This window comes from Nesoenas mayeri, assembly GCF_963082525.1.
Source record: "Nesoenas mayeri genome assembly, chromosome: 2".
NCBI lineage: Eukaryota > Metazoa > Chordata > Aves > Columbiformes > Columbidae > Nesoenas > Nesoenas mayeri.
In genome coordinates this window covers 23,924,472-23,939,143 of record NC_137543.1, presented here as the reverse complement: position 1 = coordinate 23,939,143, position 14,672 = coordinate 23,924,472, and the positions used below count along the sequence as shown (strand labels likewise).

Below are 14,672 nucleotides of genomic sequence, written 5' to 3'. Positions count from 1 at the left end.
CTAATGTCGTGGAACGCAGGGCTGCCTGGGGCACAGTGTGGGCTGCCCTGCGGGAAGGCTCGTTCACCCCCTCGCTGGCAGCCTGTGCTTCCTACCAGGCACAGGGAGGATTTAAGGCTATTTCCTAGCACAGTGTCGGGGGAGTTCTGCTGGAGTGTCACCTGTTCCCCTCCGAGTATATTTATTGTCCAGTTACATCTGCATCGCTGGACATGGGGGGGTACAACCCCCACCCGTAAAGATGAGCCGGCCTGGGAATGTACATTCCTCAGGTTACTGTGAGTGCTCAGTTCTGAACTTCCTGACACAGCACTTGTGAGTGTGCTAGTAGAAATGTTTTTTCTCTTGTGCTCTTTAAATTCCAATGGAAACCATTTTTAAAACAAGTCTAAACGTTCCCCTTCAGCGTTTGAAATGCAGAGGTGATTGCAGCATCTACTGGCTCTTAAAATTGACTGCAAACCAAAAGATGATTCATCCATTGAAATAAAAGCGTGTTGCAGAGCTCATTTGGTCTGGGGAAAGTTCCAGCTGAACAGGCCAAGCTGCCGTCCGCGCACGCCCTCGGCAGCCCTGTACCCTCCTGGCAGCCCCTGGGGTGCTGGGGGTGGCTGAGCCCCCTATTAAAGCCTCCCATGGGCTGTGTCCTCTGAGCTGCCCTGACTCTCAGCTACAGACTGGAACAAAACCACATCTTGGAGAATGAAAATCTTCAAGTTGTGAAATTTCTCCTGCCTCCCTCCTTTCCTTCCCCCTTACTTGCACCTTTTCTTCTGAAGATTATTTTTTGCTGTCTGGTGTTTCCATAAGAATGAGGGGATAGCAGGTAAAACCACAAGCTTGCAAATTCATATCACGTTTATGAAGGCACTTCATAAACTGTGAAGTTTGGAGCTGAGTTCTGGACCTTAGCAAGACTAGACGTGGCTTTGGATGTTTGGGTGGATTCAAAAATATCCAGAAATTATTCTAAAAATGAAAAAGAAAGCCGGGGAGGGAAAGGGATGTATTCAAGGACTCAACTTCTCTGTCTTAAGGATTTTAGATTACAGTCTTGGTTGCCAATCTATGATAGTTCTCTCACCATTTTTATTTTGCTGCCACAGACAAATTTTTCACATGGTGTAGAGGATAGAATTTCTGGCTGTCCTCACTGCTCTTCACTTCTCAAGCCTTTCTTTTCTCTCTCTTGGCTTGCTGTTGAGTAATTCTAGCCTCTCCTTTTACTTATATATGCGTCCCTCGGGTTTTCTCCAGCATTTTCTTTATACAAATAACTGCAAATTTAAGTGTTGATTTTTGTGAGAATCATAGAAAATGGAAATGGAAATGACCTATTATAATACATTATTCAGACCAGTTCCCTGCTGATGCATAATTGTTCCCCATTGTATATTTTATAGTTTTCTGTCAAGTGTATTTTTAAATATTCTGAACATTTCCATAATTTTCTTGAGGGAGAAGAGTCCTTTTTCTAACAGCTTTCCCCATCAGGAATTCCTCACTTTTCAGCCTAAATTTTCTCTTTTTCATTCAGTTGCTTCTTTGGCAACTCCTGTGCCCTTGGCATAAGGATTAATTCATATTGGTTTATTCCTTTCCTGATCCTAAATCCTATGAAAATGCATATGCTGTTTTCTACCTTAGAAAATATTTTCATCAAGATACACATATTTCAATCTTTTGATCTTTGATGTAAATGAATTTGTCTTATTCATTTGGAACTCCCTTCCAGTTTTTGACATACACAGCAGCATAGTTGGTTTTGAAACCTCTGGATTTTAGCTTTTGTATCATTATGTAAAAACTTACTTATTGATCTATATCTGACATACTTGGATGTACAGTCAAGATTGTTACCCAGGTTCCAAATTAAGCATATGCCATGGGCTTTGAAAGCACTCAAACTAGGAAAAAAAAAAAAAGCTTGATATCAGTAAGGCCAGTGCTGGATTAAAAGTAATACGTTTGATGGACTCATGCTCATTTTGTGCATTGAGATTTCTTTGTGTTGTGTTCTTAGTGTGCAAATAGTTCTGGAGTCCTCATTATTCACGTATGGCAGTGCCCCGGGTAGCAGGGGTGGCGGTGCCCTGCTCCTTGGAGACATGACAGAGCAAAATAATCTACTAGGAGCCCCATAGTTCCTTTATTTTTTTTGATTCCGTGCTCATGTGCTGCAATTCCTGGTGCCCTGAGGGCAGTGTTGGTGTAGCTAATGTATTATGTCACACAGGGATTTTCTGATGTGTAAGTTCTTTTCATAAGAGAGATTTTCTTCTTCAAGCAGCTACAATTTTGAAATAATTATTAGGTATTTTATACATACACACATCTTAGGACAATTGAAATACCTGTAAATATTCAAATGAGATTTTTGACTAAATTTACTGGATTTTCTGAATATCCACTGGATGATCCAGATTGTTCTATACAGGATGTGATGACAGCTTTGAGAAATGAGACAAGATAATGGCATATTGCAACATTTTGCCCCATGTTGGTACACCTAAACGTGTATACTAATGCTTCTAAAGGAACAGTAACTTAGAGATCAGTTTAATTTTTTCAGTCATGTTCAGTAATTTTTACAATGTTTACACTGTTTATTCTGAAAAACATAAGCATATTACTTATTTATGATGAGCTGCTAGCACAAAAAAAAAGATGTTATGGTATTGATCCAAATCAGGGATAACACCCTTGTTTGTAACATCTACAAAACTATGTTTTGGAAAAGATTTGTGCTTTGTTGGGAAAAAGTTATTGTTATTATTGTTTTCAGTATACTTGGCAAAATCCAGACACCGGAAACAAGATATTCCCTAAAGCAGTTACTATAGAATAGGGAGTATGCCACACCATTCTGGTTAATGTAGTTAAAGGAAAGGTCTAAGAACCATAAAAATGTAGATATTCACATGGAAAATACACAAATCCGTTGTATGCAGTGACAGCTCTTAAATAACTATTGAGAACTGACTTTATAAAAGTGTAGTGGGAATGAAGGGAAGGAAAGGCTGTAATGTATATGCCATGCAGTACAAATACTGCTGTAAAGTCACTGCCTGAAAACTGATCAAATAAAAACACAAGAATGTGCTAACTTTTGATCTTTTCCACATAGATCTGAAGTCATGATCAATTGGTTTCAGTAGGTTCTTTGAAATCACATAAGGGTTCATATGTGCCAAGTTTTATATGAATCACATGATAAGGTCAAGAAATACAAATTCCAAAGCTAACTTTATATACCCAGTCCACATATGACTGTGATACCACGATACCATATGTTGACTGTAATAGTGGGTATGTAAATACTGTTCTTGAAAGGAATCCATTCAGTAAAACTCAAGTAGAGCAATTACAGCAGTTTTTAATTACTGATAATAGGAGAGAATAACATCAATAAAATCTCCTCAAATCATTAAGGATGGGGCAGACATTCAACAATTAATGTAGCAGTCTTTTTTGTTGAGGGTAATTGATTATTTAGATTTTAGGACCTGTAGTGCCAGAATTGAGAACTGTTATAATGAAGGCCGTGAGTTGCTATAGAATAAAAAGCCTTTTTATGGTACCGAAGGTACAAGAATAGCACTTGGAAGAATTTAATTTTAATGTGATATTATAAACTGATCAAAGGAATACAATTCAAGGTGGTATGCAAGAATAGCTATTGATTAGCTTTTGAGTGAACCTCCAAAGATGGTGATATAGCTGTATTGTCGTAATACCCTATCCCTGAGATCTGATAGCATTCTAGTCATTTAACCTTTATCATTTATCTTTATGTTAATATTTTCCTTACCTGGCAAGGAAAATACAATCTAGAAGTAGCAGGTTTTGAGCACAGGTTCTCTTGTAAAGACTGCTTGAGTGTTATCATAATTAAAGCTAAATTGTGTGCTATTTGAAGTCATCTTGTCATGACTGATGTCTTTTAGTCATATTTGACTTAGTATTTTTGCAGGTTCTCTACATTTTCTGTAATTATAGCTTTGCCCTCTAGCCTATGTATTCATGCATTATTACACACATGCATCTCTCTGTAGGCACAAATGCTACGTAGTATTAGGAACATTATTTACTGTGTTACATTTTATACTTTCTGATTTTTATTTAATAAATTTTGGAGGTAGAATTTTGTTATGTATCATATTCCTGAAATATCATTAATGACTATGATCATTATCACCTGTAGATGCTGGGAAGACTCTACCAGAAGCTCTGGATTATAGCAAGATTTGGCTGCAGACAGTAGCAGGAGAGGTAGATGCTAAAAGTGGTATTCCACCTCCTCTTATCACTGTGCAAATTAAAGATTTCCTTAATGGACCAGGTAAGCATTGCATTTTAATCTCTATTTTAAATTGTAATCTATTTGTAGGTATGCACACATTAGGCCATCAGAAAAAATGTTGTATTCCATGCTAATGAATGTGACATTTTTCTTCAGCAATTATCTGGAATTGAAATCAAAGTTGAAGAATGATCAGTCCTGGACCAGTTGTAGGTTTACGGTCTAATTATTTTCTTCCCAAGGTAAATTTAGAAATTTTACTCCTCAAGAAGGCTGAGGTTGGCAAATTTCCAATGAAATGAAACCTACCTGCTTTGGGGCCTAGAACAAATGAAATTTTGTTACAGTCATGTTTATAAAAGCTAACTTTTGAATGTTTCTGAAGTATTTTTATATGCTGCCTTCTCTTGGGTTCTACAGAATCTGGATGCCTGGTATTACAAATTCCCATAATCTAAAGTGCTAAAACTGCAACATTTTTTAAAAGTGTGTTTCCTTAATTAACACAGAATATGAGTAGTGTAGTATGAAGGTTTATCAGCATTTACTTACAATAATGTGACTTGAAGTCTCACTCCTAAAGAGTCAGAAACTCCTGCGAATTCAAGTATGTCACCCATTCTCTCTTTTGTGAGTTATGTATTTATAACTACATTACTATGTAGAATATAATTGAGGTTATACTAAAAGTTAGAAAATGCATTTACATTTACTTGTGCTATCATAATTAATTTCTCTTATGCATATTTTTAATAATTTGTTGAATTATGCAACAACTTCCCCCCCCGCCTGCCCTGGATATCCTTACTTCAGCACACAGAATAAGCTGTTGTCGGTCATTTAGTGAGCATCTCTTCAGTACTCATTTTTCCTATTCATTCAGTTACTGATTCATACAGTCTAATCCTGGTTCTACAGCAGACTTACTTACTGCTTCTGCGTTGCTTACTGCTTTAGGATCTGAGCACTACAAAAATACTAACCCTTCAATGGGTGATGGAAGAGTATGCCCTCACCATTTCATGGAGGGCAACTGAAGCACAGGGAAATGAAAGGCTTTCTCATTATATTAAGATTGCCAATTTAAAACACACAATTTAGTTTTCCAAGGTACTTAAAAATATAGAAATTTAGATGTTGGAAACATATTGTCTTTGGGTGAAGCAGTAGTCACTTCTGCATATCATGCCCCAGGACATCAAATTGAACAACTAGGGAATAAGACATACATATTTACCTGCTGACTATAAATACTGAGGTTAAGTAACTTGAAAATCCATTTTTTGCATGCAGGCAGGCAGGAGTCTCAAGGAAAGACTTAAGTATGTGAACAAGCATCATTTTATGAGAAGATTTTAAAACTACCTGACAATGCACAGCTTTTCTAATATTGATCCTTGTTTGGCTTCATTAATAGGACTTTGAACCTTCAGACCTACTGCATGTGCAACTGACATTTGAACTAAAGGACTAATTGATAATAATAGTAGATTTTCATTCTAATCATGACCAGCACAGGAGGGGTAGAGACACCAGATTAGTTTTCTTTTATGCTTTTTTTTTTCCCCCCAATTTTTTTCTGTCTTCTCTCCCCACATCTGGCACATTTCCATGTTCCCAAACCTTTCATCTGTGCATTCCCCTTTTCTCAAGGTTCTCACTGTAGTTTCCTGGCGCAGCCTTTAATTTATTGCACAACTGAAGGTGTTTCCCCAATGCTCTCCTGTCAGTAGCAAACATGGAAGTTGGTACCAGCTTGCAAAGTATCTATTCACAAGTAGTCTGTCTACTCCATTCTCAAAGATTCAGTCAGATCTCAGATCAGTGCTAAATCTCTCCCTCAGTGGTATTTGGCCAAATAGGGAACTGAAAACCCATAAATTAATGCATCATAAACTTCAGTCTATTTATTCTCATGTAGAAGCTCAGAGATTTTCTTCAGGATCTCTTCTTAGCCAAAAGGCATTTTTTTTATCATCTTTTTGCTGCTAATTGGAACTATCATTACACACGATTCAACAGTAATTACGCTGAATTTTAATGAAGTGTTTTGCCAGTGTGATATAACAAAACAGCTCTGCATTCCTTTGCAGATTTTTCTAACCTCAGCTGTTGTCACTATGAGATCCTGTTCAAATAAACTAAGCGTTACCAAGAAGCCTTCCTTGGGGGCTGGAGCTTTTGGTGGATGAGTAATGGAAGGCGCTTTCTGCATGTGATTGCGTCAGAACACCACATGCAAAGGGTTATGAAAGCTTGACAGCTCCTCAGCAGGCTACCGGAAAATAAATTACTAAGTCTCCTGGGGGCAAGAAGTCCTCTAACCACAGCTTCTTCCAGGGTGAGGTAGCTTGGCCATCATTAGGCCCGGAGAATGTGTCTGCATCACCAGAGCCCAGCTGAGCCGGCAGTTGTTCACTGAGGACAAGAACCCCAGCAAAACTCCTGAGAGCTCTTGTAAGGTCACCAGACAAACAATATGTGTGATGGGAGACAGCACAGTTAATAAATTGAATAAATAAATGCACTGCTGGAATATGCTTATGTTGCAGGCCCCAAAGGCCTACACTCTTTCTGGTGAACGTTTGGCAAATAATGCTGCTACTAACTGGCATATTTTCTAGGCAGATACTGTGTGTTTTCATATCTATTTATGTATATGCATTTTATATCTGCAGGAAGTAAATTTCTAAAATGCACTGGATGCACTAGTGGTGCTACCTGTTGTTCTGAGAAGTCAGCACATTTTTAAAAGCTTTGCCCATGCAGAGTTGGGAAAACGATACAGTTTTCTGTATAGATTTTTAGTATTCTAAGTTCAGTGCTGTAATTGGAATGTCACTTTTCTTGCAAAATACGTTGTTGGTGTGCTGAGGTTAAATTTCAAATATAACAATCAAACATGCCGATGTTTTAGATTCAAACTACTATGCAAGCACTTAGAAATAAAAATCTGCAAGTGGTTCCCAGTGTTTGCTGTGTTAGATAAAACCTGTGCTCCTTGTAAATAGTTTGTCAGCTGAAGTAGGTAAGTAGATAGTGTTCCATAGAAAAATGGTATGGTTTCACCACACAGGAAACCAGGTTGTCAGTCCACATTAGCTCAGAGATCAAAAAACTACAGCAAGTAGCTAAACTTGGAAACCACTAATTAAATGAGAATAACAGGATACATTAATGCACTTCTTGCCACATGAGTTGATTATTTTGTACATTTTTGGCAACTAGAGAAAAATGATATTTCTTCCAGATTTAAGGTAATAGGATCCTAGAAGAAATAAGCATTCATCATCAGGCCTGTGGGAACAGACCTCAACTTTAACCCCACAATGTATTAAAGGACTATTCTTTCTCTTTCTACAGTAACTAATTATTTAAAATTTTTTAAATTCCATTTACATCAGTTTACATGACCCGCTCTCTTTTATATTCCGTCTGTTACTGGATTGTACATCTAATTCTTGCCTAATACATATAAGTGAACTATTTATTGTTTTAGCATTACATATTATTCTTTAGGTGAGGAACAAATATGACCATCCTGTTTTAATGGTTTTGAGAATTTATTTTCTTCACCCCCTAGTCCTTTCTTTCTTTTTTTTTTTAATCAACTATCCTTTTTTTAGCTATAAAAGCTGTCTTTTTGATGTATTCTCTGCATGCAAATGATACATAAGGTGTTTATGAACTACAGTTTCATACGAATTGCCTTAAAATACTTACGCAAAATCTAGATGGTTTATGCCAAAGTCCTCTTCCCCTAGCAGTTTCTTGGGAAGATGTTAGGCAAGATGTGAATTAACTGCAGTCCTTGATACTTCACTTTTCAAAATAATTTCTGCAGAAATTCTGCAGAAGAAACTATGCAGACAAACTAAGAAATACCGTGTCCCACTGACAGGTGAAGTGAGAATGGGGGCCCTGGGGCAGTTGCTCTCTCCTGCCAGTCGCTCCCTGGCGCTGCTGACCACCACCAGGGGCACAGCCCAGGATCCAGGGTTGTGCATAAAAAACAATGAAAACCCCAGCACTAGGGCACACTCTCTGGCTTTTCCCCCACCCTGTTTGCAAAGGCAACAATTGTATCCATTAGCAAGGTCAGTGGTTTGGAGAAACCTGGAAAATAGCAGCTACCAGAAACCCACTAGAATAATATCTCCAGCAGGTGATAGATTAGTTGGAACAAATTGGAACCATTGCACTTCGGCAATCCTGGTTTATTTCAAGCTGTTTTAAAAATGTCGTCATTTTAATACACAATATCAGCCCTGCGGAACAGTCCACAGCAGGTTAATTTGAATCATATGATGTATCACTGCCCTCAGCTGACATGAGCTCCGTTCCATGTGTGAAGCCATAATAAATCCATTCCCAACCGAGGCAAATTCCCTGTGAGAAGGTGAACTAATCCAGGCCTCACACTGGCATGTTAGCCCTCCGTAATTGAAAGCAGGGCCACCTGTTCCCAGCACAGTTAACCTATAGAGGGAAAATTAGCATTAGATCAGATACTTAATATATTGAAAAATCATTCATACTACTTGCAAGTTCAGCTGTGGGCTGCTTAGCATGACATCATATATAAACCTAGGAATGTGCCCACTTGATCCCAGTTTAACAGTTTTGTTAACCATGGTGTTTGTTAACTTTGAAATGAGAATTTTTTGATTTAATGAGAGCTGACACGTGAGAAGGGGAACTAGCCAGGGTGCAGACTTTTCTAATTAACTCTGGGTCATTTGCAAAACTTTTGAGCTTTCTAGTAGGTTTCTTTTTTTCCCTTTGCTCTTTTACAAACAAGTTTTTAAAGCACTGACACTGTAGCCATGAAATTATATTTATTTGATTAGGAGAGCAAAGAGAAATATTCCAAACAGGTGTACCAGCCTGTAGGTATTGCTTTCCTTTTGACACATCTTTTGTCTGTAGTATCAGTGTAATAATGTGTAAAATTATCAGAGTGCCTTTCTAAAAGCAATGTCTGCAACACTTAGGTTAAATGAAATTTAGTTCCTTAAATGCCTAAGTAGTGAAAATTAAGACTGTACACGGAAGCCACATGGATAAGTTTGAAAATATGTTCTTAGTATCTTTTTTCAATATACTGGCATTCTTTTTAAAACTTCATTCAAACATTTGATCAATTTTCTGAAATCCCCTTTTTCTTTTTGTTCCTCATGAATGTCTTAATACAGATGTATTATTCAGCAGCTAAAGCAGATAATAGTGGGAAAGTATTTTCCACAGACCTGCTCCATGATCTGGAACAATTCATTTCATCTCCCTGTGTTGTGCTTCAACTTCCCTGCCTCTCTTTTGAGAGAGTTACTGTATCCCTTAGCTGGGGCTTTCCTTTCTTGATAGTGCCTCCCAATGCACACACTATTGTTTTTGACACACTTCTGTAGTATATCTGGTAGTTGCACAGTTGCTGCCCTTCAGTCAACGTCCTATGAATAGCAGTAATCCTCCATCCGTTTTAATAGCATCTTTTGGTCTTCTGGACCTACGACTATGTATTTTGGTTCAATTGTGACAGTTTAGGAAAAATAATAGAATTACATCACTGAGCTTTGTCTGAGATCTCAAACCCCAGCACTGGCTGGCTAGGGATGCTGATGTCTTTGGGTCACCTTTGCATAATGTCCATGACATGGCAGGTCATGGCAGTAAGAGTTGTTACCGCTGGGGAACACTCCGCGTGGTTCCCTGAAGGCTGCAGTTTACCATATTGGCCTTAGAGAGCTCCTTCTGTGGGGCTGCAGACAGCGGTGGGTAGAAACACTGAGCAGTGACTACCGGCCTTTTCCAGACTAATTGGCATCTGCCTCACAGAAGCAGAATACAAGAGGGACTGCAGATGGCCTCTGAAGCCTTGTCTCAAGTTTCTTCCTCCTTTTCGCTTGATCCAAATTGGGAATGATGAATTAGAGGATAAAAACAATTCGTTTGTATTCTTCTTGCTTTCCAATTTCTTTTAATTTGGCTCTCTTTTGATGCCTAACTGGGGACAATTGAGAACAGTACAGCTAGTCTTCTCTTTACATGTCTTTCTCTTTCCTATTTTTATAAATTTAATTTTTGCAATTCAGCCTTTTCTCTGTTACTGCAGGGCCACCCTGACTCCAAATCAGAATCAGGGCTCAAGATTACCTTTACCTTCCTCAGATTTCCTCTGTTAGGCCCCTCACATCAGGATGGGTGGCTCCCAGAGAAAGAATATTACTGGTGGTAAAATGTTTGGTGGCTGTTATCTGCTCCTCTCCTGTTTAGGACTAGGAAACTCAATCCTCCTAAGAGTTTAGGGCAAATAGTAGTTTATTCTATAGCAGTACTATTTATTAAGAAGTTTAATATTTTACAGCCTTCTTGGGACAGGGGAGAGCAAGCCTCATGTCCAGCCTAAGGAAGAAAGACCTGACCTTTTATATGTTAGCTATAGAAATAAAAGATCCACTGCAGAATGAGAGGTATGAGAAGTGAAGAAATTCTTGGAAAATGCTGTATTTTTCTCTTTCGCAGTTCAAGGTTTCTCATAGTGTGTGAAAAGATCCCAGTCTTATAAATATAGCTTATAAATAATTTTCATGGAGTTTACTCTCTGGTTTTTCAGATTAAGAGTATACTATGGTAGTTTATTAGTCATAGAAATAGTAACCTGGTGTGCATTAAATTGTGGCATATATTAGAATAAGCCCACTGATTTCAGTAAAAGCTGGGATTAACCTAAAGCAACTTGCTAGGAGATCTGTTATTTTAGTGTTGCTTATTCATCTTTAGCCCACCAAATAAAAAGTCCTTTTGAGTAGTAGTATTATCCCAGGTTCACACAATAAAATGGTATCTTTCCAGTACAAATCTGAATGTTACGGGGAACAAGGGTAAAATACTCATAACCCTGAAATTTTTTATCTGAAGTTCTAAGTAATAAGATGACAAAGAAAGAAATTGTTTCAGACAGAAAATTCAGAGTGCTGCTTATAGGTTTTCTTTTATAGATGTTATGATTTAGTTCAAACAGACCATATTGAATCCATTGGGTTTTTTGTAATAGATTTCAAAATACATAATAAATGTAAGTAATATGATGACTAATGGGTCAAGTGAAGTTGGAACTTTTTAAATGAGAAAATAGCTGGAAACAGTTTTCAGGAAACCATTCCAGTTGATTTTTGGTCCCCCCAAAAGGTGTACATTAACATAGAATTAACGTAGAATCGCCTCTGGGACCTAAACTCCCTCTCTGATTTCATTATTGCAATGTGATTCCTTTCCTTTCACTGTTAAGTCATCTCCTGGTGTGGTGGGAGCATATAATAAGTGTAATTTATTTATATTTATCTAATCTCCTTTCAACTCAATAGTTATTTCATCATCCTGTTTCCTAGTAGCTGTTCAGAAAGTTGTGAAGGGTAATTAGAAACTAATAATTGACAGACATGGATTTACGGGGGGATCTAAAGCAACAGAATGAAGAATTCAAGTGAGAGAAAGGGACAATTCAAATTTTACACTCAAATGCTACACTTGAATAGTGTTTCTGTGATAGTTCTGTCTGATTTAAACACAACCAGAAATAACTCACTTGAATGCAACCTGTTTACAAGAAGTGATTTCTTTACTCTTTATTTGCTGGAAATAGATAACACCTGGCTAAATAAGTTATTGCTATTATGTCTTAAATCTAAAGAAAGCATTGGCGTATAATTGTGATAGCCAGTCACTAGTAGGCAAAGGAGAAAGAGATGTCAATCAGGATTTAAAGGTTACTTTGAGCTACTTTTTGCCCTGTCCTGATTGTGGTGTAATTTTGGACGACTCAAACAGTTGTTTGAGTTGTAGGAACCTGTGTTTTCCAGCTGGTACAGAATGGGCACAGTGTTGTGTGATGTGCTTCCAAAGGTGTTTAAAATAATCTAAAAAGACTCTTACCCTTGGATTTTGCACCTCAGAAATTTTATTCCAGCTGCATTTAGGTGACACTTTATGTTGTAACATCTCTTTTTAGCACATTTTGAGTCACTGGAGAAGCTGTTGAACATCTATTTTCATCAATTGCTGTGAATAACTCTTTGTATTTCATTAGTTTTCACTGTTCCTGTCCATCACTTAAATATGTTTTTCTTAGAAGGAATATTAAAATTTCTTTTACAGTGCTAAGTATAAAGTGTGAAACAGGACAAAGACTAAAAACATGTTGATTGCTCAACTGGATTTTTATTTTTTGAATGTTTTACTTACAGTGCCAAAGAATCTCTTCACATAATCTTTCCTCAGTTGTAAAAATAACCTATGTCATTATGAGATAGTTAAAATATTTGCAGTGAAGGTTCCAGAGTTAGATTTTCTGCAATTATACTTCTGGCTGCCACCACCTTCTGTCTTGGCTGATTCACTGGATAATAATAACTTAATACAAACCTTTGTCAAAATCATCAGTCATGACTACATTTTTCTGTGTGACGTGCAGTTTCCGAGCAGAAAGCAGGGAAATCATTTGCATTTCTCTGGTGTCCTAGTGCCCATGTTTTTATTGCTGTCTTGGATGCGCGTGGTGTTTGTGAACACAAGCAATGGACAGCAGTGATGCAGCAGGTGCCCAGGGCCACAGGTGCCCATGTGAGTTCTACCACCGAGCTTCACCAGCACCCTGTGTCCTCTCTGCCCTGGCCTGAGGAAGCCCAAGAGAGAACTGCTGCTCTCGTATTCATCTCTTTTAAAGTCTTTCTCAATCGATTTACTCTCTGGTGTTAGCTTGACACCTGTTCTATCAACTTATGTCTAAGCAGTTTTGGGGTTGCAGGGCTTTTTTGTTGTTTTTTCCTCTTCTGGGCTATACTACCATAGCAAAGGGCTGGCAATAAAATGTGTCTTTGACAAAGAGGTTAGATGTGAAAGCTGTAACACCAAGCAATAAGGGTCCTTTCCTCTTTTACTAGCTTAAGAATTTATTTATGTAGCAAAGCCAAGACCTTCTATTCTGTTTTACTCCTTTATTACTGTATCACTAATGGAGAAAATTAAGTCAATAAGGGACGCTTTTTGAAAGTGCCTACGTGGTTCAGAAACCCAGATCCTCTTATGAGTTGAATTTCAAACTTGGGTCATTTAAAAAATGCTGCTGATTTGGTTGGTTGGGGGGCGGGAAGGGGTTAAAACATTTCATTAGAATAACACTCCTTTCCATTTGAGTATCATAAGTAAAGTAATATCATAATGTCACATGGATGTCTATTTTCTTTGTGACTCTTCTTTCTCCATTCAAAGGGAGGAGATGACTGATGATGTGTGCAAAAAGATAGGCAAATCTTGAGGTATTTTTTAGTGCCAAGAAGGGTGGAGTGATTTTCAAAAGCATTATGACATTTTTCTTCCCTTGGTTTTAATTAAAAATATCAGTACATAAGTATTTCAAAAAATCTTCCAAGTTGATCATGTGTGGTTTTAGATGCCTAAAAATCTTGCTCTCTTCTAGTGTACAGCTTCCTAGCTTTGATGCTTATGTTTCTACTAGGCCCACATGTTAGCAAGTGTTTGCCATAGTTTCTAGTTCAGCATGAAAGGCTTTAGCACAAGAGAAAGCATTTTCAGACAACCATTAATTAAAATTGCAAGTTACAATGAAAATAGTTTTTCAGTCTTAAATTTCAGTTAGCTGTGGCTTGCGGAGTACTACAGACTTTTTCTAAAATTGTTATGGGTTTTTTTAATTCAACTGTAAAAAAATCTTACATGGCCATTGTTATGTTGCTCTTAGCTTTGTAGAAAAATGTGCTAGTTTAAAATTCAGAGACTGATCTGTTCAGATACCGAAGCATCTAACTACAGTTTAGACCCCCAGATATTTTGGGGAGTCAGAAAATTGCTTTGCCATGTGCTTGGGACTCTCTGAAGTCAGGATAAGCCTGTGCTGAAGAGCAGCTCTGAACCTCTGCCCCTGCAGTCCTTTACCATTGTGGTAAATACCTGTTGTTTACCTGAAGAGCTGGAGAATCGAGCTCATCAGTTTGCGTCAGCATTAAAAGTAGAACATGATCCAACTTGAAACTAGGTCCTAATTTTGGTGAAATATTCATTAATCTGTGTAAAACTTTCAACAAACAGTGTTTCCAATATATATTTATAGTGAAACTTGAAACTAAGTAGTGATGTTTTCTTTGAACATTAAATCTAGCTAAGATATATGCACGGGATTTTAATAATTTTTTGTTCTTGGGGGTGGGGTGGTAGGAATCAAATAGGCAAGTGAGAAGCGCAGTTTTTCCCCTGCTCAGGATTGCTGTCTCATGACTGGGTGAAAGCTACATTTGAAATGCAAAATTTTAAAAACTAAGTTAAAGCTGGATTTCTGTGATGTACTGATAGAAAG

The 14,672-nt window shown here is 37.7% G+C and overlaps 1 protein-coding gene across 5 annotated transcripts in view; it reads left to right on the top strand.

Moving 5' to 3' along the window:
* The window catches only part of VPS13B (vacuolar protein sorting 13 homolog B), a 445,653-nt gene that overhangs the window by 333,865 nt on the left and 97,116 nt on the right, over nucleotides 1-14,672 (top strand). For all 5 annotated transcript variants that reach the window (XM_080340706.1, XM_080340704.1, XM_080340705.1 and 2 more), the window contains one exon: nucleotides 4,205-4,342. In XM_080340706.1, coding sequence (XP_080196832.1) covers nucleotides 4,205-4,342 — 138 coding nt within the window. The remainder of the gene's footprint in view (nucleotides 1-4,204; nucleotides 4,343-14,672) is intronic.